The sequence below is a fragment of the Ochlerotatus camptorhynchus genome, unplaced genomic scaffold, assembly GCF_037179485.1.
Source record: "Ochlerotatus camptorhynchus isolate MF236.1 unplaced genomic scaffold, CSIRO-AGI_Acam_v1.1 ptg000211l, whole genome shotgun sequence".
Lineage (NCBI taxonomy): Eukaryota > Metazoa > Arthropoda > Insecta > Diptera > Culicidae > Ochlerotatus > Ochlerotatus camptorhynchus.
This window is the reverse complement of record NW_027040701.1, coordinates 2,936,250-2,960,858: the sequence shown is the minus strand read 5'-3', so window position 1 is coordinate 2,960,858 and position 24,609 is coordinate 2,936,250. Positions and strand designations below refer to the sequence as shown.

The 24,609-nt window shown below is 39.2% G+C and overlaps 3 protein-coding genes across 3 annotated transcripts; 1 reads left to right on the top strand and 2 right to left on the bottom strand.

Moving 5' to 3' along the window:
* Positions 1-7,224: 7,224 nt before the first annotated feature.
* LOC135703255 (zinc finger protein 62 homolog) lies at positions 7,225-9,299 on the bottom strand. The gene is made up of 4 exons (XM_065224378.1): positions 9,170-9,299; positions 8,949-9,069; positions 7,897-8,866; positions 7,225-7,834 (listed from the first exon to the last, which is right to left on the bottom strand). The coding sequence occupies exons 1-4, from the start codon at positions 9,181-9,183 to the stop codon at positions 7,743-7,745; spliced, it is 1,197 nt and encodes a 398-aa protein (XP_065080450.1). The 5' UTR covers positions 9,184-9,299; the 3' UTR covers positions 7,225-7,742.
* Positions 9,300-16,565: 7,266 nt separating this feature from the next.
* Nfs1 (Nfs1 cysteine desulfurase) lies at positions 16,566-18,557 on the top strand. Its single transcript, XM_065224377.1, has 3 exons — positions 16,566-16,823; positions 16,972-17,048; positions 17,187-18,557. The coding sequence occupies exons 1-3, from the start codon at positions 16,724-16,726 to the stop codon at positions 18,351-18,353; spliced, it is 1,344 nt and encodes a 447-aa protein (XP_065080449.1). The 5' UTR covers positions 16,566-16,723; the 3' UTR covers positions 18,354-18,557.
* A 701-nt stretch (positions 18,558-19,258) lies between these two features.
* On the bottom strand, positions 19,259-22,158 carry l(2)37Cb (lethal (2) 37Cb). The gene is made up of 3 exons (XM_065224376.1): positions 20,790-22,158; positions 20,613-20,727; positions 19,259-20,556 (listed from the first exon to the last, which is right to left on the bottom strand). The coding sequence occupies exons 1-3, from the start codon at positions 22,065-22,067 to the stop codon at positions 19,277-19,279; spliced, it is 2,673 nt and encodes an 890-aa protein (XP_065080448.1). The 5' UTR covers positions 22,068-22,158; the 3' UTR covers positions 19,259-19,276.
* Positions 22,159-24,609: the final 2,451 nt, after the last annotated feature.

Here is a 24,609-nt window from a genome sequence, read left to right as displayed (position 1 = left end):
GTTTCCGGATCCATGACTTCGGTTTTGTTGCCGGCCGTTTTCAGTTGATTGGCAAAGCTGGGGCAATTTTTTTCCGAATGTAAACAAGAAGGAAAAAAAGGCAGCCCGCATAAACGCGAACCATAAATTGACCTTACCTAAAATGGTTAAAAATTGTTTATAATCCCTGCTAAACTTTAACTGAAATGGTTATGGAACTTTACATGAACGTTTAATGATAAAGTTTCAACCTTATGTATTATGGTTTTTTGGAACTGGACCTTACAAATAATGGGTTGTTAAGAACCATTACCATTCCAAATTCTTGTTTTCTCCATACATTTTCAGAAAGAGAACTATATAAGAACGTTTTTACTTATGATTTGAGAACATTAATGGTAATGGTTATGGTAGTCAGTAAGGTTCATTAATGGTTTTGTATTATCGCTCAACTTTACGTGGAATATATCGTGAATTGGTAATCAGTAAATTACTGGCAACCAATTCGCGATATATTCCACATAAAGTTGATCGATGTTACAAAACCATTCGTGGACCTTACTGACTACCATAACCATTACCATTAAAGTTCTCAAACCATAAGTTAAAAGGTTCTAATATAGTTTTCTTTCCGAAAATGTATGGAGAAAACAAGAATTTGGAACGGTAATGGTTCTTAACAACCCATTATTTGTAAGGTCCAGTTCCAAAAAACCATAATACATAAGGTTGAAACTTTATCATTAAACGTTCATGTAAAGTTCCATAACCATTTCAGTTAAAGTTTAGCAGGGATTATAAACTATTTTTAACCATTTTAGGTAAGGTCAATTTATGGTTCGCGTTTATGCGGGAGGGCACGCTAAAAATCGTTTACCCAAATTCTATATTGTTGAAATAAACATGCTTTTGACTTTAATTCAAACATATATATTTTTGTTGCAAACATGTTTTTAATTTATTTTGAATTATTCATATGTTTATAGAATGAACATTTATATTTTTGATTTAAATGAACAAAATTCGGTTCCGTGATGCATGTACGAACCCACACCACTGAGTGGACGGTACAGCGCAAATCAAAACACGTCATCATTCAGCTTCGTCAGGTTCCGATTTCGTTTTCATTCGCTGACGTTGACAAATAACTTCTTAAGGGTCACCCATGTTAGATCCGGATCGGACGCGTTGCGGCAAAGTGACCGCTAAATCTATTGTCTAACTGTCAAATTTACGTCAACGCAACGCAAACGGATCTAATGTGAGTGTCCCTTTTCGTTATAAAATAGGAAAGTAATCATTATTCCATCGTAATTTTTTTTAATAGAATGAGAGCTGCGTTGGCCAAGGATGTCGGCATATTTTATTACGATTGTTTAGCAATGATTTCGATACGTTGCATTTCCAGTAGCATAAGGGAGAGGGACTGTTCTTTTCCTTGCTTACTTATTTGTTTATAAAGATTATTTTAAGTAACAGATTCGCAAATCATCAATTACTATTAGAGATTTGCATCTTACTGATACCGGTGTTCATATTGTAAACTCTATCACTTGAAAGCAAAACATATTACAAGCCCACATTGATGCAATCTTCGATATGTGATTGAAAATCGGTGCAATAAAAAAAAGGTGAGAATTTCTCTACCACAGTATAATGATGACATCGAGGATGATATCGTCCTCTTCCCCCGGCTCGCCGTCAATGTCCGCGCTGGCATCTGTCATGCTGATTGTACCCGGCAGATATTGAGCCCTGGTGAGCCAACTGTTTCAATGTACACTCACCAGATGGTACTGCGATCACATAAGGGTGGTGTATCCATTGTCTTTTTCGAGCCTCGAACCAACATCAATATGAAACCACAGACAAACAGACATAACATATTGAATATTTCTCACTGTAAAACATCGTCGCTAAAACATTACCGCCATCTGTTGGGTACACTGTGGTGGGCACTACACTGAACAGATGGCGGTAGTGTGTAAACGTCAAACGCAAGGGAATTGACTATGCGTGCCACAGGTGGTAGTACCATAGAGGTAACTCTAAGACTAGAAGCTCCAGAAATAACGTGCTCAACTTTTTGGCTCAGCTCTGGTACTCTCTTCGGTCCCAAGCTAATCGATTCACCCCTCGAAACATAGGAAAAACCAATAACCCCTCATTTTATCTGTCAAACTTTCATAGCGAATCAAAACAAACATTGCGTAGTACTAGAATTTCGACTAGAATGGGATACGTTAATCGTTTGCTTGGGACCAATAGGCTAGTCAAGTAGTGAGCCAATTTAAAATCGCTAGTTTCGTATTGATTGTTGGTAGTTGGAAAACCTCAAAAATCTGCCCTAAAATAAGGAAAATTTACGAGAATCCAGAGAATCCAATCTTTGCTTTTCTCATATTCGGAGCATGAGGGAAATTAATTCAAAACTGAGTTCCTGCACTTTTTGCGATTTATGAGTGAACTAACCTCAAATTAGGGTCGTTCTCATTCGCCGTGTAGTGCTGACTCAGGACAAAACAAACTTTGCATGCGGCGAGAGACCGAGGGACAACAATTTACATCGTGATGAACTTTGATTCTAATGTAACGTTTGGTTCTGTTGTCATTGGATGTATTCTGATGTTTTATGCGTGCAACAAATTACATCGTGATGATGTTTGATTCTAATGTAACGTTAGGTTCTGTTGTCATTGGATGTATTCTGATGTTTTATGCGTGCAACAAATTACATCGTGATGAAGTTTGATTCTAATGTAACGTTAGGTTCTGTTGTCATTGGATGTATTCTGATGTTTTATGCGTGCAACAAATTACATCGTGATGATGTTTGATTCTAATGTAACGTTAGGTTCTGTTGTCATTGGATGTATTCTGATGTTTTATGCGTGCAACAAATTACATCGTGATGAAGTTTGATTCTAATGTAACGTTAGGTTCTGTTGTCATTGGATGTATTCTGATGTTTTATGCGTGCAACAAATTACATCGTGATGATGTTTGATTCTAATGTAACGTTAGGTTCTGTTGTCATTGGATGTATTCTGATGTCAAATTTTACATCGTCAAGACGTTTGATTCTGATGTAACGTTTGAGGCTAATGTATTTTTATGTACTTGGACGTCACACTGAAGTCTGAATACATTAAGGTTACAGCAATACACGTTAAAATTTAATGTATTGAAGATGTCTGCTGATGTTTCCTACATTACAATTTCTATTCGGGAAACGAAGTGACAGACGGAGCGGCTCGAAAACTTTGGTGACTAACCTGCTATTTCAATTTTTCAGTGTACCACATGGCAACACCACTACTACTAGATTGTACCACATGGCAACACTACTACTGGATTGTACTAGCATTTTCACCAAATATATTAAAATGTTTTGGTTCTATCTCTTTCACTCTACTCAAAACTGAAATGCATAAAAAATGACAAAATGATGCACTCTTTGCACACTGTCAAAGAATCATTATACACAAAATCAACTTTGTTCAAATCAAAACAAAAAAACTAACCCATCTGGTGGATGATGGCACAAGCTTCCAAGAAAATTCTATTTCAGTGAACCACATTATTTTAATGGATTTCTTCGCCAGTTAGTCGTCTGTCACTTCGTTTGTGGTTGTAGTCTGTTGTAGTTCGTTGTTATTGTCGGTCGAATTTGACACCGGAAAACCCCACACCCGACTTTCGATTTTACTCTCGTTCTGTACAACAACAAAGCGTCGGACATGGTGTGCATTATGGCGCATCATTGTACAAATACAGCGCACTATGTCCGACGTTATGTTTTATGTACAGATTGAGAGTAAAATCGATTGGCGCGTGTCGAATTTTCCGGTTTCCGGTTTTCAAAACTATGAATATGTTTCCAAAAATAATAACAACTACGTTTTACTCAGATTACAATACTCCCTATCTGTTTCTTCTATATCAAGAGCAAATTTTCATTACGTCGAATGTAACAAAGGTAAACAAAGTCGAGCTATCAGTGTCAATCGATGCTCCTGCTATTACACTATATACTGTCCGAATATAGGATCACATCCCATTTTTAAATTTATTTGCCAGTCAAATTGCTTTTTGACGTAATCACCTTCCGATCAAAATAGTTTTCGATGTTACTTAAGTCACCCAATTTCTATGAAGATGCCGTTTGACTTAAGTAACAGCGCTGAGAAACCCGTGAAAAGTGTACGTTCGTCGTTTCGCTTTCTCATTATTAAAGTGAATAAATCGAACTGTTTAATGCTAAGATGATTTCGGTAGTCCTAAAATGATGAATGGGCTGCACGTAAGGAGACGTAATTGATAATTCTCCCGAATATCCTGGTAAATACACTTTGACTTAAGTAACAATAGGGGCCACCAAACGACGTATAATAACTTTTGACTCAAAAACCAGTATTTTTTAGCATGAAAGCTAGCGATTTGCATTTGTATGATTAAAACCCTGCTAAATATGTCAAACATTGCTATCACTATGAGATTATATGTGTTTACTTGGAAATAGGAATAACTTCCCTAATAAAAATTGTATGGTTAATTTGCTTAACGACGTGTTCTGGGTATCATCCAAACCATTTAGGGAATAGTTCAATGATTTGGGTTATCGTTCGTTTATGGTTATTTTTTATTAGGGTTTTCGGTCATCAAAACAAAACTTTATTTTTCTCGGATTGGTGCGAATGTTACTTACGACATAATGAAAATTTGCTCTTGATATGAGCTCTTATAAGAACAGTAAAAAATTGTTCGATTTTGACAGTTCAAATTGGTTCAAAATCCATTACAAGTCCGCCAGACCCAGGTGATAAGGTAAACACTCGTTTATTTGTTTTCTTCTGTGAAAGCATGTTTGTCACAAATCGTGGATTTTCTGATATTCTCCATACTGCAAAAATGATTTTCCTACCACTGAAGGGGTGACATCTCTCGGATCTTCAGTATAGCTACTAATCAAATCATAGTGGGATATCTTGTTAATTAGATATCTTTGGTCGCTGGCACAAAACAGTTCAGAAATGTCACGATATTTTTTCCGCTTGCCAGTTTGTTTTTGTGTGTCTTCACTATGGTCATCGCGAAAAGTATCAAATATTAAGGAAAAAAATGTTACACTCCCGAACTCGTGCCATCACTTGACTATGAATGTTAACAAATTTACTATGATTCTTGCAAAACTACTATGCTTTCTCAAAATGCATAGTAATGTTGATAAAAATATTTTAAAATTAAATGAAATTGTTTTTTACAAAAATCTATTGGTGAGGCTATTTATACCAGGAAATTAAATTTTGCGTTGGATGTATCCCTCCGCACATCCGACACTCGATAATCCGGAAAATGTCGGATTAAATTTCGAATCAGTTTTCAGAATAATTCTGTCTATTTGTTCTGGTTTTTTTTTTTTAGTATGGATATGACAGTCGAACCATAGAGGTAACTCTAAGACCAGAAGGTCCCGAAATAACGTGCTTAAGTTTTTGGCTCAGCTCTGGTACTATCTTCGGTCCCAAACTAATCGATTCACCCATAGAGGTAACTCTAAGACTAGAAGGTCTCGAAATAACGTGCTCAACTTTTTGGCTCAGCCCTGGTACTCTCTTCGGTCCCAAGCTAATCGATTCACCCCTCGAAACATAGGAAAAACCAATAATCCCTCATTTATCTGTCAAACTTTCATAGCGAATCAAAACAAACATTGCGTAGTACTAGAATTTCGACTACAATGGGATACGTTAATCGTTTGCTTGGGACCAATAGGCTAGTCAAGTAATGAGCCAATTTAAAATCGTTAGTTTCGTATTGATTGTTGGTCGAACCCCGATCGTCCGGCCATGATTTTGTCGGATGAGCGGGGGGATACTGTGAATTTTATTATTTAACTTCCACGTAAACAGTACCACTTGATAGAGGTTAACCCCGACGGTGCAAAACATTATGCTCATGAAAAGCTCACTATTTTGCCATAAACAGTGCCAAAACAAACAATAAATACGGGCGGATTTGAACAGATTTTGACCTGTTTCATACGTCCGGAAGGTTTATGCTGGTCACAAATGCCTTGCCAAATTGATTTCCTACGCAAGTGATCAATCTTTGCCATATACATGGGTCATTTTAGTAAAGAAACTAACACTTTCTTCCTTGTGTGTCACCTTTGTATTAAGCGCCTAGACATCGTATAACCATAGAGGTAACTCTAAGACTACTAGGTCCCGAAGAAACGTGCTCAACTTTTTGGCTCAGCTCTGGTACTATCTTCGGTCCCAAGCTAATCGATTCACCCCTCGAAACATAGGAAAATCCAATAACCCCTCATTTTAGCTGTCAAACTTTCATAGCGAATCAAAACAAACATTGTGTAGTACTAGAATTTTGACTAGAATGGGATACGTTAATCGATTTGCTTGGGACCAATAGGCTAGTCAAGTAGTGAGCCAATTTAAAATCGTTAGTTTCGTATTGATTGTTGGTATAACGCAATATTAACTACAATCAATACGAAACTAACGATTTTAAATTGACTCACTACTTGACTAGCCTATTGGTCCCAAGCAAATCGATTAACGTACCCCATTCTAGTATAAATTTCAGTACTACACTATGTTTGTTTTGATTCGCAATGAAGTTTGACAGATAAAATGAGGGGTTCGTGGATTTTCATATGTTTCGAGGGGTGCATCGATTAGCTTGGGACCGAAGATAGTACCAGAGCTGAGCCAAAAAGTTGAGCTCGTTTCTTCGGGACCTCCTGGTATTGAAGTTACCTCTATGATATTACACAAACAGCGGAATGACCTGTGCAGCTGTTTGGATCTATTATTCAACAACTTTGTTTGCTATGTAGTGACGAAAGCTGGGGCCTTATTGAGCATGTTGAAACGAAGCATTTTTTGTATGAACTTTTGTATGAAAAAGTATTTCATTTCGACTTGCGAAAGGAGGCCCCAGTTTTGTCAATAGGGGATTGCTCAGTTTTGTCCGATCTGGTGGATTCTACCCTAATTTGAGTAGTTTTAAACCGATCGAACGGCCTATGAGAATCTGGGGTCACATTGCAAGCGTTCGTACAAAAAGTGTTTCGTTTCGAGATGCGCAATGTGGCTCCTGTTTCGATGTAATTTTCAGCAACGTTTATTGCTGTGCTGTCACAAGCTTTAGGACCCCCTTTTTCCATCGAGGGTGCATCTAGATGTCATTTTTCCAAGAACAAAGCACATTGAATCGATAAATTTTCGTTTTATTGTTCCTAGTAATGATAATATACTTGTTTACACTTTACGATACTTTGATATTGCAGATTTTGGTTTAGTTGCTTCAACGATAAATAAAAACATGCTATTTTTATAACTTAACTTCTTTGATAATAACGACTAGACAATAAGTTACTAAATAAATACAATGACTTAGACCACTCACATTCCATATACCATCGCAACCGGTTACGAATTATGTATTCTAAAAGATGTTAGTGCGATTTCTGGACAAGGTTCTGCGTTACGCTGTTGTATATTTTAAATTGCTCAATTTGAATCAATCACCAGCACCACGTCATTATGACTCATTAAATTGCAGCAAATAAAGGACTTAGAAATGCGCGCTCTTCTGACCATAAATCTTCGGATTAAATGCAGTTTTTGCTAGCTGCTATATTTGCGTGCGTATGCAGTGTAGGTGTTATTTTTTTAACAAAATAAAAACTATGCTGAAATTCGTGTTTGTTTCAACAGCAATATTTTTGCGGCACCCTAATCCCGATCATGCAACTTCCGGTGACGTTTCAGATTGGAAGAGCAGGAGAACTTTTTCAGGCAAACGTCACACGAGTACGGGCGTTCGCCTAAAAGTAAACGTAAAATGCAATTGGTGTTTTTCTTTTCTGAATCAATTCTCGAAGCTTACCCGTGTGGGTTCGATAGTGCAGCTCCAGGCTGCGAGCGTTGTCGAAAACCTTAGTACAGGTAGTGCAGCGGAACGGGTTCTCGTCACTATGCACGCGGTAGTGAGTTTTCAGTGTTGATGCGTTGAAAAACGATTTGGAACATATATCACATTTGTATGGCTTTTCGCCGTCGTGCTGCAGCATATGTTGGCGGAGATCATTGAACGATTTGTGACAAACATGGCACTCGTGGCTGCTGATTCGAACCGGTAGGACGCGGGTCAGGGTTACAGGTGCTTGAATCTCAGCTGGTTTTCCACTCCGATTTGTGATGATGTTATTGTTAATATTCACGTTATTCGGACTGACCGCAATATGACTCGTAGTCGTTTCATTCAAAGCCCTCCGATTTGGTGCCACGTGTGTAGTCTGGATGGCTGTCCGTTGCGAGTATTTCACTTTTGAGTGTATATATTCCACGTGCATATTCAAGTTTTTTGCAAAGTGAAATGTCTTTGGACAATAAAAACATTTGAAGATCTTCTCTTCCTTGTGACTAGTAATGTGTTTCTCAAGCTGCTCCAGGATAGCAAACTCGGCAGAACAAAATTCACATTTAAACAAAGGAACTAAACTTGCATGACGACTGAAATCAATTCCACTGTTTACCATTAGCTCCGTTTGAATCGGGATATGAACTCCATTGGAGTTTGGATCAATCTGCATTTCTTCAGGACCCTCGTTCGATTCCGATTCATCCCATTCTTCGATATCGGCTTCATTGATATCATCGTCGTCATCATCTTCCTCGTCGCCAGCGGTGCCGAGAATAAAATCTGGCTCTGTTTTGATCACCACTTCAGGCTCGAGAAAGGTCGATCGTAGATATTCATCATTTTGAATACATTGTTCTCGAAATTGATGGAAGCTCTCCACTTTGGACCTGCATGGCACACATATTGCAGTTGGATATCCCATCTTTTGAGATACCTTCGAACAAATCGAATAAATAAATCATTAACTTGAACTTTAATCATCGAACATGGATCCTAAATGGCATCATCATACGCACCTTCACTGTTGTGCAGTCGTAAATTATCATCTGCAGCAGTTCGTTTCCACTATCACCAAAAATAGATTCCAAGTTGTCATCGCCGGACAAGCAGAGCCTGCAAATGTTTTCTATTTTTGCACTAGAAAGGAAGAAAATTTTTGGCAGGCCAAATTTGATCGGCACCATCAAAATTCCACCATAATACGCTGACCCAGTAGATTAATTCCGGAAATACTCACTGAAAAGTGCTCATGTTTGCGCAAATTACATTTGCGTAGTTTTGGATGGGAAAATACAGGTATATTTAGTGGAAAATTCAAGGAAAAACTATTCCCTGCGAAAATAGTGTTTACTGCTGCTGTCGGCAATGGGCGATGGAACTGTCAGAAATGGAAAATATTTCTGACAAAACATTGAAAGTTTAGGGATGATCATAATGTTATCAATTCCATTCGGAGCTCCAATTTGAAAGCAAAATCGGAGTAGTGAGCCAATTTAAAATCGTTAGTTTCGTATTGATTATTGGTATGATTGTACATGTGGCAATTATACTAATGCAAAAATGGTACAGGCATCGAAAGCTCTCAATTGATAACTGTGGAAGCTACAATCAATACGAAACTAACAATTTTAAATTGGGTTCTTTAAGGGTATTGAGGTAAATGCATATTCGTAATCTGCATTAAAAGTGGAAGCACAGGAGTGGAACTTCAAATCAGAAAGTGGCTCCACTGGTCATTTGCGAACACTAGCGCACCTAGCGGTAGAAGGCATCTTCGGCCTGTAGTTAAGATAGGCAGCATGCTATGATAGTGTGAGTGCACATAGAAAGCCTATGTGGAACGCTACCACATCACATCGCTCGTTGAGCAGAAAAACGAGCACTTTTTGATTCACCGATTTGTTTGCACTTCCCCTTCTGTTCTGTGGTGGAAGCCTTGGAAGCTAAACCCAAAATTTCATCAATTTTGGTACACTGGAACTATTTTAAATAAGTACGATTACATTCGCAAAAATCACCTTATTAGCACCCCTCGGTGTCACTTTATATAGGAGCGAGCTATCAGTTTGTTAGTTTAGTGTCAAACAGTGAAGTTATCATTTTGTTTTCAATCTTGATTTAAAAATCAAGATGAAAGTTTGTGGGTTCGAAAAAAATATCGTTGTGCTCAGAAAACGAAGCTCTTTCAGATGATATATAAAAACCGATACATTTTTCAAAATTAAAGAACCCAATTGGATCACTACTTGACTAGCCTATTGGTCCCAAGAAAATCGATTAACGTGCCCCATTCTAGTCGAAATTCTAGTACTACACAATGTTTGTTTTGATTCGCTACACGGAAACCGCAAAGTACGCAAAAATGACTATAAAGGACTCAATTTTGACTATAAAGTATGCATATTCGGCTAAAACGGGACTACACCTAAAATGTGTGTATTTTTTACACATTTTATGAGTATCTGGTACTCATAAATGCATAAAATTTATTCATTTTTGTACTAGTAATTACTCATAAATGTGTAAAATTTTACTCATTTTGTGGGTAGTCCCGTTTTCATTCAAAAATGTGTACTTTATAGTCATAAAAGAGTTTTTTGCGATTACCGTGTATGAAAGTTTGACAGATAAAATGAGGGGTTATTGGATTTTACTATGTTTCGAGGGGTGAATCGATTAGCTTGGGACCGAAGATACACTGGAACAAAGATAATAGTTAGGAATACTATTTTGCAGAAAACACTTATTTTTAGTATAACTACGTTTAAAACCGTTAAATCTACCATGATTTCAGTATAGTTGACTATAAATATAATCAAATTTACTACCATTCTGTCAAAACTACTATGCTTACTCAAACGGCATAGTAGTTTTGATAGAAAAAATAGTAAAATTAAATGAATTTCGTTTCTGCAAAAATCTATTGGTGGGAGTATTTAATTTAAACCATCAATATAGTATTTTTGCCAATGGATTTTGTTTCTGTGTAGTACCAGCATAGAGGTAACTCTACACCGAAAAAAGTTTTCATGTAGCTTCCATTGGAAACGCACATGATTTTCATCCATAATCAAAATTAATGGAATTCATCTGAATTACTCATAACATTTATGCAATCACATTAATTGTATGTGATTTTTCATATGAATTTCATCGACCTCATAATATTCATGTGATTTTGTGGTGGGATTTGCTGCTATGTGATCACAGAAAAGCTATGTGAAATTCACATGGATTTCATCCATTAGATATGTGATAAATTTTTTGAGTGTAAGACAAGAAGGTCCCGAAATAACGTGCTCAACTTTTTGGCTCAGCTCTGGTACCATAGAGGTAACTCTAAGACTAGAAGGTCCCGAAATAACGTGCTCAACTTTTTGACTCAGCCCTGGTACTCTCTTCGGTCCCAAGCTAATCGATTCACCCCTCGAATCATAGGAAAAACCAATCACCCCTCATTTTATCTGTCAAATTTTCATAGCGAATCAAAACAAACATTGTGTAGTAGTAGAATTTCAACTAGAATGAGGTACGTTAATCGTTTGCTTGGGACCAATAGCCCGCATAAACGCGAACCATCACATGACCTTACCGATAATGGTTATAAATTGTTTATAATCCCTGCTAAACTTCAACTGAAATGGTTATGGAACTTTACATGAACGTTTAATGATAAAGTTTTAACCTTAAGTATTATAGTTTTTTGGAAGCGGACCTTACAAATAATGGGTTGTTAAGAACCATTACCATTCCAAATTCTTGTTTTCTCCATACATTTTCGGAAAGAGAACTATATTAGAACGTTTTTACTTATGGTTTGAGAACATTAATGGTTATGGTTATGGTAGTCAGTAAGGTCCATTAATGGTTTTGTATTATCACTCAACTTTACGTGAAATATATCGTGAATTGGTAATCAGTAATTTACAGGCAACCAATTCGCGATATATTCCACATAAAGTTGATCGATGTTACAAAACCATTCATGGACCTTACTGGTTACCATAACCATTACCATTAATGTTCTCAAACCATAAGTTAAAAGGTTTTAGTATAGTTTTCTTTCCGAAAATGTATGGAGAAAACAAGAATTTTGAATGGTAATGGTTCTTAACAACCCATTATTTGTAAGGTCCACTTCCAAAAAACTATAATACTTAAGGTTAAAACTTTATCATTAAACGTTCATGTAAAGTTCCATAACCATTTCAGTTGAAGTTTAGCAGGGATTATAAACAATTTATAACCATTATCGGTAAGGTCAATTTATGGTTCGCGCTTATGCGGGAGGCTAGTCAAGTAGTGAGCCAATTTAAAATTGTTAGTTTCGTATTGATTGTTGCTGGTACTATCTTCAGTCCCAAGCTAATCGATTCACCCCTCGAAGCATAGGAAAAACCAATAACCCCTCATTTTATCGATCAAACTTTCATAGTGAATCAAAACAAACATTGTGTAGAAGTAGAATTTCGACTAGAATGGGATACGTTAATCGTTTGCTTGGGACCAATAGGCTAGTCAAGTAGTGAGCCAATTTAAAATCGTTAGTTTCGTATTGATTGTTGGTACCAGAGCTGAGCCAAAAAGTTGAGCACGTTTCTTCGGGACCTACTAGTCTTAGAGTTACCTCTTTGCTGATACTCTCTTCGGTCCCAAGCTTATCGATAGCTAAACATAGTGTAGTACTGGAATTTATACTAGAATGGGGTACGTTAATCGATTTGCTTGGGACCAATAGGCTAGTCAACACGCAGAAAAATTGATTTGATTTTTGTTTCAGGGTTTAATGTATTTTGTTATTAATTCAAACATATTGTATCACTATTTCAACCAAAACATGTTTTTGAATCAACAAAATGGTTTTTAGAATCAACAAACAAATCATTGACTCTACAACCGGTTTGTTGATTCAAAAATATTTTTCTTTGAATTAACCGAATAATATATTTGAATCAATACCAAAAATATATTAGGCCCTGAGCCAAAAATATATCTATTTGAATTTAAAAATCATTTCTCTGCGTGAAGTAGTGAGCCAATTTAAAATCGTTAGTTTTGAATTGATTGTTGGTACCAGTCTTTTATGAACCAATTTTTCTGTCAAACGTGAATCAGCGCCCAATTGGTAGGGCGAAAGTATAGAAACACGATAATTTTTACAACAGGGAATCTATTTTCTTGTATTTTGACTAGAAAGGGAGAGGTAGGCGGAGAAAACAAAATGCAATTCGGCAACAGGGATTTGTTCCTAAATTATCTTGCAACCCTTGCTAGAAGCTAGCATTTCAAATGACTTTTATTTTTGAATCGATTTACGTGCAAAATAATAATTGAGTGCATCGCAATATTTTGCACATTTCTTGGTACCATTCATTAATCAACGAAGATCAATTAATCAATAGAGTTAGAATATAGTTTTTGGTTCCAAAAACTAGTTGAATTTGAGAAGCACACAAAACATAGAGGTGATTGAATTTCTGTTCGATTGCAATACTCTCAAATTTATTCTAGTGAGAATAAGAAATCGTCGGAAAAATTCTAATTGGAATGTTCGATTGGCTCAGATTTTTACAGTTCATTAGGCTCAAAACATTCTCTCCGCCCATCTCTCCCTCTGAGTATTTCTAATTTTGACAGTCAACTGCGTCGCCCATGAATTACGCGCTATTTCAAAACTACCCAAATTTGGGTAGAATCCACCAAGATCCGTCAAAACTGAACCTACCCAAAAATGGGTAAACTGTGATGGGAGTGACAAGTTGACAAATGAACAACGTCGATCGGATTGATGTTAATGTGGAACCAATTTAATATATTGTAGACCAACAATTAAAAAGGTACTATAAACTTTTATAAACAAAAGGTTGATTATTTTTTCCTCGCCAATTGGGTTCTTTAAGGGTATTGAAGTAAATGCATATTCGTAATCTGCATTAAAAGTGGAAGCTAAGCCCAAAATTTCATCAATTTTGGTACACTGGAACTATTTTAAATAAGTACGATTACATTTGCAAAAATCACCTTATTAGCGCCCCTCAGTGTCACTTTATATAGGAGCGAGCTGTCAGTTTGTTAGTTTAGTGTCAAACAGTGAAGTTATTATTTTGTTTTCAATCTTGATTTAAAAATCAAGATGAAAGTTTGTGGGTTCGAAAAAAATATCGTTGTGCTCAGAAAACGAAGCTCTTTCAGATGATATATAAAAACCGATACATTTTTCAAAATTAAAGAACCCAAGCGAAGGTAAATTACCAGCATCATCGGATAACGGAAAATGTCCACAACCTAAAGATGGTGTTTGCATAGAGGTAACTCTAAGGCTAGTAGGTCCCGAAGAAACGTGCCCAACTTTTTGGCTCAACTCTGGTACTATCTTCGGTCCCAAGCTAATCGATGCACCCTTCGAAGCATAGGAAAATCCACGAACCCCTCATTTTACCTGTCAAACTTTCATAGCAAATCAAAACAAACATTGTGTATTACATACTAGAATTTCGACTAGAATGCGTTACGTTAATTGATTTGCTTGGGACCAATAGGCTAGTCAAGTAGTGAGCCAATTAAAAACCGTTAGTTTTCACCGGTTGGTGTTAGTTTGTGTAGGCGAGCCTTGAGTCACGAGAAAACGGTTTTCGAAATTTTGTACGCAATAGCTGATGTGCTCTTTTCTGTTGTTGTTCATGATTTGCTCGATTGGTTCCGCTATTTGATGTGAACTCAAGTGTTTAGAAAGCATCAACATATTATGAGATATTTTCAAAATGATCCATGTACTTACAGCTTTAATGCACGGGAAGTAATATTTAAAGTGGTAACAATTCAAAAATATTGTTGAAACATAAACAAAAATAATATGATGCGCAGAAGTAGACACAGTGTGGAATTTGGTGCTTACACAATAATCTTTCCTCCTCTTGTATCGTGTTCGTGATAGGTGTATATGTCAATGTTTTCATCTGGAAATCTTCTTCCATGGACCTTTCCGACGTTTATAACACGCACACTTGCGTAGTCCCATGTTCAAGTGCAAAGTTTGTTATCCTCACTTTCGCTACAGCCAAAAATGATGGTTTGTTATTGTTATCCTCACTTTCGGACTATCAATTCTCGTGCGCGTAGAATGGACTATGGTATAATACTTTCCTGATTAAAACATATGACGGACAAAATCGCACTAAGTCTTTAGCTTTATCTATTATCTCTCGCGTAATATTTGAAAAGGGCCTATTCGCGTTGATCGATTCTCTCCATCGATCTTTTTGGTTTACTACGGCAACATAAACGAATTTCTCGCTAAGCTCGCAGCATAGTTCGACAGATGATGATGTTAGCTTGCGCGTGAAACAGCACACTCAATTGGAAATTCATTTGCAGTCGGGTTATTCGCGAAAGAGAAAATCGATGAAGAGAATCGATCAACAATGATGGGCCCTTTTCTCGTGTGGCGCGAGATTTGTTATTTATAGGCACTGGGAGTATGATGAAAAATACTTTAAATTGTAAAGTAGGAAAAGATCGCTCATTCGCATTGACATTGCATTTGATCATCGTTTTACTTCACTACTTTTTCTTTAGTGAATGTTGGTAAACAAATCCACATGTTCTCTATATATTTTGTACCAACGTAATAAATATATTCAGCCAAACACATATTTGTGAACTCAAAAGCATAAATTACGCGCAAGGCATGCTTGTTCACCAAGAAATCAAAATAAAGGCTTGGAAATTAATCATAATTTTGTCAACAAAAAAAACCCCTTTGCAACACGCTGCACTTTTGTTGTTTAAGACGTTGAAAACACAATGTTCAAACCTCGGTTCAAACATCATGTACAAACATTGGACGCGCCCATGTGTGATACATGTTCGAACACAAGGTTCAAAATATTCTGTGTGAGTGCAAACATGAAAAGCAGCAACACAGCGAAAACACGTTCATCTCGAACACTACGTTGCATGTTCAATACCGAAGACTGGGCCCAGGCCATGAATATAGCGACTATAGTTTTTGCACGGTCGTTTCTACGAGAGAAAAAGAACACGTCACAGACAAAAAAGAAGCCATGGGTCTTCTCTTTATCTTAGGCTGTGTTCCATTTGGCGAATTTTCACTTAAACTTGACAGATGGAAAATTTCCAAATTAACCTGCTATTCCAGCAGACTTATATCTGACAGACAAGGAATCAATTTTGACACACACCTTCTCGAAAATTGGCCGATCAACAACAGAGGGATTTTCGAACATTATAATTTAGTTTCGAAGTGTCAAATTTAAGTGAAAATTCACCAAATGGACCACAGCCTTAGGCTGTGGTCCATTTGGTGAATTTTCACTTAAATTTGACACTTCGAAACTAAATTATAATGTTCGAAAATCCCTCTGTTGTTGATCGGCCAATTTTCGAGAAGGTGTGTGTCAAAATTGATTCCTTGTCTGTCAGATATAAGTCTGCTGGAATAGCAGGTTAATTTGGAACTTTTCCATCTGTCAAGTTTAAGTGAAAATTCGCCAAATGGAACACAGCCTTAGGATAAAACCGAAAAGAAACGAATAAAACATCGCAAAATAATAACTCTGCCTTTCTGGCAACAATTCCAACTGCCCAAAAGGACAGCCCTGCGTACCTGTCAAAGCAAAGGTGCCGAAGCCGAAAAAATAAAAACATTCCGTCACTCGCTTAAAGAAAAAGTTGCCGCACGGATTTCATTGATCTCCGATCGAGAAATTCTTTTCATTTTGGATAAAAATATCTTTTTTTCTTTCCGATCAGAGTGGTATTAATCCTCAAAATGATTAATATTTCGCGAACACTTGGCGGCGCAGTTTCGCGACAAATTCTACGCAGTAACAACGCGACAGCTCTTGGACAGACTCGAACCTTCTCATCCGGTAAGCGAACAACATGCACTATCTAGTGGAGTGGATGTAGACATTGTAATCATTTTTCACCGAATGATGTAAAAATCCAAGGTCAAGAAGTTGTGAAATTAGTGCTTAGTCAATGAGTTGACATGTTTTCGTTCTGTTTTGATTACAGAGAAAAAGTATAGCATCAAAGATGAAGTACTTGACGGAAGACCACTCTACTTGGACGCACAGGCGACGACATCACTGGTAAGTACCATCCAGGCGAGGTCATCAAACATTTAATCATTCTGCAAATATTGCTGTTATCTGTAGGAAGTTATACTCTCTCATTCATGAAATAGCATTCCCTTGCATGATTGCATAATTAATGAATTATTGTTTCAGGACCCCCGAGTATTGGACGCAATGTTACCCTATCTGACAGCATACTATGGCAATCCACATTCGAGGACGCACGCTTACGGTTGGGAATCCGAAGGAGCGATGGAGAAAGCAAGATCCCAGGTGGCCAGTTTGATCGGAGCTGATCCAAAGGAAATCATTTTTACATCCGGTGCAACCGAATCGAACAATATTTCCGTAAAGGGAGTTGCACGATTCTATGGGGCCAAGAAGAAGCACGTCATCACGACCCAAACCGAGCACAAGTGCGTGCTGGATTCATGCAGAGCTCTCGAAGGGGAAGGATTCCGGGTCACCTATCTACCGGTACAGCCGAATGGGTTGGTTAGCATGGAAGAGTTAGACAAAGCTATCACGCCAGAAACATCCCTCGTATCGATAATGACCGTGAACAACGAAATTGGCGTTGAACAACCCGTGGCCGAGATTGGTAAACTATGCAAATCCAAGAAAGTATTTTTCCATACTGATGCCGCTCAAGCGGTAGGAAAGATTCCGATCGACGTAAACAAGATGAACATTGATCTAATGTCGATTTCCGGTCACAAGGTTTACGGACCCAAAGGAGTTGGTGCCCTGTACGTACGGCGACGTCCTCGAGTTCGTGTGGAAGCCATTCAGAGCGGAGGTGGCCAGGAGCGTGGCATTCGAAGTGGAACCGTTCCGACTCCACTGGTCGTTGGATTGGGGGAAGCTTGTGAAATCGCTAGCCGTGAAATGGAGTACGATCACAAATGGATGGAGTTCCTCTCGAAACGCCTGATGGACCAAATCTTCGCATCGCTACCGAAAGTCATCCGCAATGGCGATCCAGTTCATTCTTATCCCGGATGTATCAATCTGTCGTTTGCATACGTTGAGGGTGAATCGCTGTTGATGGCCCTGAAAGACGTTGCCCTCTCCAGTGGGTCCGCTTGCACTTCGGCTTCGCTGGAACCGTCGTATGTGCTGCGTGCGATTGGTGCCGACGAAGATCTGGCTCACAGCTCGATTCGCTTTGGCATCGGACGGTTTACCACCATCGAGGAAATCGACTACATCGCCGAAAAGTGCATCAAGCACGTGACTCGACTCCGAGAGATGTCCCCGCTGTGGGAGATGGTCCAGGAAGGTATCGACATCAAGTCGATCCAGTGGTCGCAGCATTAGAGCGGACGGGTCGGGGCATATTTTAAAGAGAGATTTGATTTTGTATGTTCTGCTGTGTATGGTTGAATTCAGTGAGGGTTTTTTTTTTGAATTGTTAATCATTGATTGTGTTATTAACACATCCACTTTTGGTAGTAAGTAGGTATTGAGACGAGAGAAAAATAATGTATAGCTTTGCTACATATGCTATTAGAGACAGCAATAAATCTTAGACAGTGAAATCATTGTGAGTATTTCATCATTCACTTGGCGAAAAAACTTCCTATCAGCGATTGTTTGAAATAGTATAAACTTTGTTAGTTCCCGTCAAGGACGGCGTTGTTACGACTACGCTAAATTCGCAAATCTGAGGTATTCGTGGACTGCCATCTCAGATTTGCTTTGGCGCGGATTAGTTCCACTTAGGGTTAATTCAACTAAGTTTCGATTCTAATTATTTGAAGACTCCAGGAAAATCTACGTTTAGAAAGACCTTCTATTATTTAATAAAGAAGTAAAGCAGTAAAGTTATTAATAGTTGGTTGGGCAAGCTAAAATTTCATTTAAAAAAATGTGTTCAATGTCGATAAGCTTTCCGCAAAATCCGCACTTCAAAAGCTATAAAACCGCACAAAATTTGCGACACTTGTAACAGCCCTGCAGTTGGCTTCGGCGTGCCAGAGAATACCTAATCCACCTAAACGGACCTGAAGAAACGAAAAGGAGCGCGACTGTGATTAGACGGGCTAGCCTTATGAAGCTCTCTACCGACATACAATATAGCATGGTTGCAGCAACCTTATATTTCACATATTTGTCCCTAAAGATTACTAATTTACACCCGACACCCTAGGTAGGATAATGTCATCGCAAATAACAACAATTCCCGTTGAATACATAGTGCGAAAATGCTCTTTACTTTCCCCAAACCGTCTCATCACAACCTACGCCTCGGTCAGCGTGGCCCGACCGATCGTTTTCGGCATCTTTTTATTGGTGGAATCCTCGAGCTCCTTCGGTTTGTAGTAATGCGGTGCCGCCTCCAGCAGCCACTTGCTCTCGATTTCAATCACCGACCGCATGTACTCCTTTGTCGTAAACACCAGCTCGTGGTACAGCACCCAACGAGGCAGTTCTTCGAACAGTGCCGAATTCGGATGGATCATCACCGTCTGATTGTGCTTGGCCGTTTTGTAGTGACCCCCTTTGGAAAGCCGAGCGACGTGATAAAAGTACCCGGCTGTAATAGCCTTCCGGATGTTGGTCGTTTCCGGCAGACTGGAAACCATTTCGATTTCGACTCGCTGCATTAACCCAACCAGCTGCTCCCGGACATCGCGAGCTCGTTTCATCGAACGGAACTGAATGAAATTTTCGTAACACCACTGAGTGCTGTAGTCCGATTCGGCCCATTGGTTGTAGACCTGCAGCAAACTCAAGTGGTCCCCGTGCATGTGGTTGAAGTTCTTCCGTGCCGTATCGGCGTGGATGATTTTGTCTTTCGGTCGGTAGAAGATGGCTCCATTCACTGATAGCATTGCAGCGATGGCCACCACCTCCTCGGAACATTTGTACTTTTCACTAGCAAGCAGCATTTTTGCCATCATGGGATCGACCGGAAATTCCGCCATCCGTCGTCCAAGTTTGGTCAGCTCACCGTGGTGATTCAATGCTCCTAGGGCGTAAAGTTGCTCCAATGCCAAAACCAACGTTTCATGTGGTGGAGGATCGAGAAAATCGAAATGAAGCAAATCGTTGATTCCAAGAGCTTTGAGCATTAGCACGGCATTGCCCAGATTTATGCGCTGAATTTCCGGGACGGTGTTATCTTCCAGCTCGTGTTTGTATGCCCAGGCTGTGTACAGACGAAAGCACTTGCCAGGGGCAACGCGCCCTGCTCGACCTGCACGTTGATTGGCAGACGCTTTCGAAATGGGCACGACCATCAGGGTCTCCATCCCGGTTCTGGAGTTAAAATTATTTTGCTTTGCAAAGCCCGGATCGATCACGTACATTATGTTATCGATGGTTAGTGATGTCTCGGCGATGTTGGTGGCCAGTACGACTTTCCGGGCGTTCGGTGGAGTTGGATCGAAAATTTTCGCCTGCATGTCCGACGGCAGATTGGCATAAATGGGAAGGATGAGTAGTTCCTTGAGTTTGGAACCCAACCGCTTGACGCGATCCTGGAGCATCTCCTGGCAGGCTTCGATTTCCTCTTGTCCTGGAACGAAAAAAAAATGTAATTTTTTAACATCGCATAGAAATAGACCCACTTACCAGTTAAAAATACAAGAATGTCTCCAAGAGGCTGAGTGGCATGAATCTGTAGAACCGACACCACACATGCATCGATATAATCTGCTTCCGGTGCTTTGGTGTAGAAGACATCAACCTAGAAGAGAAAAAGTTAGATTTTACAGCAAAACACAAAGCAAGTCAAATCTAACTACGTACCGGAAAACGACGACCAGGAATACGAAATATGTTCGCATCATCGAAGAAATCCGAAAACTTTTCCGCATCCAACGTGGCACTGGAAATCAGTAGCTTCAAATCCAACCGAAACCGCGCAATGTCCTTCACCAATCCAAACAGAATGTCCGTGTGCAACGTACGCTCGTGAGCTTCATCGATAATCATCACACTATAAGAAGCTAGGTCCGGTTCCGAAAGAAACTCCCTGTGCAACGTACCATCTGTCATGTATTTAATGACAGTCCGCTCGGATGTGCAATCCTCGAAACGAATACTATAACCAACTTCGTTGCCCAACTTGACGCCCATTTCCTGCGCAACACGTGCCGCCACGGACATCGCTGCCACGCGACGAGGCTGAGTACATCCAATCTTCTTGCCGTCGTTTGTAAACCCAGCTTCATAGAGATACTGTGGAATCTGTGTCGTTTTTCCCGAACCCGTTTCTCCTTCGATTATAAGAATCTGGTGTTCTTTTATAGCGGCAATGAGATCCTCCTTAAACGGAAAAACCGGAAGTGATTTCTTCGTTTCCTCAATGTCCATCTTCTTCCTTTCCGCCTCAGATACCGGTGCTTTCCGGTCCTTTTCTTTAGTTCCATCCAGTCGGAGTGCCTGGACGAAATCAATCTGATCATCCAACAGCAGTTCATACTCTTCCTGTTGACGGGTGTCCTTCGAGCCAAATTTATAAACCGCTGAAGCTAGCTGTTCAGCTTCCCATTTCTTCTGTTCCGCATTTGGTACCTTCTCCCGTTCATCAACTTCCACATACTCCTCTTTGTCCCCTTTCTTGATGTCCTTCGGCATATGGTACCGCTGGACCCGTTCCAGCTCCCTTGCCTTCTCATGCTCTTTGGCAATCTGCAGCAGACTTTTCTTATACTCACGATCCTGTCGTTCCTTCTCGGTAATTTTCGACTCCTCAAACAGATACTCATCGTCCAAAATGTCCGCTTCCAACTCGGCAACTTTATCATCCTTGCGTTTCTCCAGGTACTGCCGGCGTGAATGAATTCTCAACTTTGGAAGCAACTTGTCACGATCTTCTGCTTCCAGTTTCAACCGCTTGGCAGCTTCCTCGTACGCTTTCCGGCTCGTCGATTCCACCACCTTCCGCGTTCGTCCTTCATCCTTCTGCTTCAAACGCTGGGAAAACTCGTCCCTTTCCTTGATATCCCGACGACGTGCCTCTTCCTCACTGTCCACGGAACTGTCCTCCGAGGAGGATGTAGTAGCTTGCCTACGGCGGCTCATTATTTAGACCGCAATGCGCTGAATTCACTGAATAAAGTTTACTTGGTTTTCGCGAACCGAGAATCCACAAAACGTTTTATGTTTACAATCTTCGTTTTTTTTTTTTATTATTATTTGGCAGGAGTAAATCCTGCTGTGAAGGTTTATGTGAACGGATTTTATAGCGCGTTGCCCATGGGACAGAGTTGCCAGATATATCGGTTTGACGAAAATTTAACCGATTTATCGAAATTTTAACATTTCTCAAACAGTTCAAACTTCATTGAGACCTTACTAGCTATGTTAACTTTATACAAACTAGTAATTTAATAGTCATAAAAGAAACACTACTGTTACAGTTTCTGGTATGCTCCAGCTACATTTTGACACGGATGATCAACTATACGAGACTATATTCAACTGTTATAAAACATTACGAATAAAATGACGGCGCCGGTGGTGTAGTGGTAAGCGTGATTACCTCTCACCCCAGCAGACCTGGGTTCAATCCCAGTCGGCGCCGCCGGGATGTTCTGAGGCATAACATCTCTGATCACGCCTTCCTTCGGATGGGAAGTAAAGCCGTAGGTAGGGTCCAGGTGTGGAAGCTGCCTTCCTGGCACGTCGGTAGCATTAGTGCTCAGCACGAAAAACAATATCGACTGAAAACAAATCTCGCGTCACTTTTCAATAGGCCCTATCTACATTGATCGATTTTCATCGACTCTCTCTTTCGTAAATAACTCGGCTTCAAAAATGTTTCCTGTCGTGTAGTCGTGTAGATGCTAGATTTTTGCTTCTACCATCGAACTGTGTGTAGAAAATATCCGGCCGTGGCGATTAAAAGTTGATGAAGAGAATCGATCCAAATCATTTGCACCCCTGCTTTCCAATTTGGTTACAAGAGCATTTTTTGCGGTCGTTGGGGGCGTGTTGTGCTGAATATGCACAAACAGCCAGATACATTCTATTCCTACTCTTTACTGTAATAATCTTGGTTGCCCTGAGAAGGGCCATTTTGTTGCCAAAGTTGGCGATGATTTAACCTAAAACCTAAAACCTAAAACACGAAAACATCCTTAAAACGTTTGGTTCTAATGTCAATAGATTGAAATTTTTGACGTCAGACCGACATTAGAATGGCAAAATTTTGTTCCAAAATTTCTGATGTATACACCATGTTACGTTGCTTAAATACAACTAAATCATAATGTTTTCTAATGTTTGACATCAGGCATACATTTGATTTCGATGCTGATGTAGACATCAAAATCAAACGTTGGGCTAATGTAAATTTCTATTCGGGCTCCGAAACCGTACAGAGTGCGTCTGTCGCTTCGAAGCGTAGACGACACATCCATGGCCACTTACGCTCCAAGAAAACCTTCAGCACACCTCGTAGATCAGACCGGAGACACGTTTGACACCGCCACGGCGAGCCAGACGACTGCTTTTACTGCTTCTGCTTTTGCTGCTTCTGCTGTCTGCTCACCACGGCGTCCGAAGCGAAAATGAGTTGAGGCTACTTAGGCAGCAGCGTTGTTTTATATCTTTTCAGGATAAAGCAGAATGATGTGCAACCAAGTGGTACTTGATTATGACGACTGCGTTTGGGAACAACGTTTATTTCATGAAAACAGTGAACAAATTATCACTTTTTATTTGTACTTTGGAAAATGCTTGACATTACCACTGTTTCAATAGTTTCTTGTTGGAAATCATCAGTTGGAAGCATTGCGTAGACATATTTCTGATCGATTGGTGATAAAATTATAGAAATTGATCCAGGGGCAGCTGAGCTATTAATGTTCAAAATCTTTCATAATTTTGTTTCATGTTCCATTTTCGGTTTTCACAAAGTGTACCCCAGTATAGAAATTAAAGTGATGAACGTTCTTAACCACCCAACGTTCGTATGGTTAGGTCTTCGAAAACCTTGGGTCTCGGGTATGGTTCGATTAAAGTTGACTGTACCATTCTCATTATGGTTTTTACAGGAAGATAAACCATTTTCAAGGTGGTAATCTTATGGTTGTGATTCATGGAGGAATGACGCTACACGAATAGAAAATATTTCAACTGTATAGTAGAACTAGAGAGAAACGGACTGATTGGTCTGAGCCAAACGAGCTGTCAAGGCCCGTCCTAATAAACAAATACCATAAATGAACGGTATCTCACACAAAAAATAATCGTAATGAAATTAAAAAAAAAACATTGGTAGAATTAAAAGTTTGCATTGGTTCTTTTTGGTAGAAAGCGTTAAGCTTTCAAAACAAAAGTCACCCAACTGTTAATTCAAAAGTTGCCCACTCCCTACTTTCAAAAGTTGACATTTTAAAAGTGAATTGTAGTACCAACAATCAATACGAAACTAACGATTTTAAATTGGCTCACCACTTTAGTAGCCTATTGGTCCCAAGCAAACGATTAACGTGCCCTATTCTAGTTGAAATTCTAGTACTACGCAATGTTTGTTTTGATTCGCTATGAAAGTTTGACAGATAAAATGAGGGGTTATTGGTTTTTCCTATGTTTCGAGGGGTGATTCGACAAGCTTGGG

Excerpts from the sequence above, each read along its gene's own strand:
- LOC135703255 (XM_065224378.1), bottom strand. Across the intron at positions 8,867-8,948 it reads ACGACTGCACAACAGTGAAG|GTATCTCAAAAGATGGGATA; the intron begins GTGCGTATGATG and ends ATTTGTTCGAAG. Across the intron at positions 7,835-7,896 it reads GCACTATCGAACCCACACGG|GCGAACGCCCGTACTCGTGT; the intron begins GTAAGCTTCGAG and ends GTTTACTTTTAG.
- Nfs1 (XM_065224377.1), top strand. The coding sequence starts at position 16,724 with ATGATTAATATTTCGCGAACACTTGGCGGCGCAGTTTCGCGACAAATT. Across the intron at positions 16,824-16,971 it reads GACTCGAACCTTCTCATCCG|AGAAAAAGTATAGCATCAAA; the intron begins GTAAGCGAACAA and ends TTTTGATTACAG. Across the intron at positions 17,049-17,186 it reads CACAGGCGACGACATCACTG|GACCCCCGAGTATTGGACGC; the intron begins GTAAGTACCATC and ends TTATTGTTTCAG.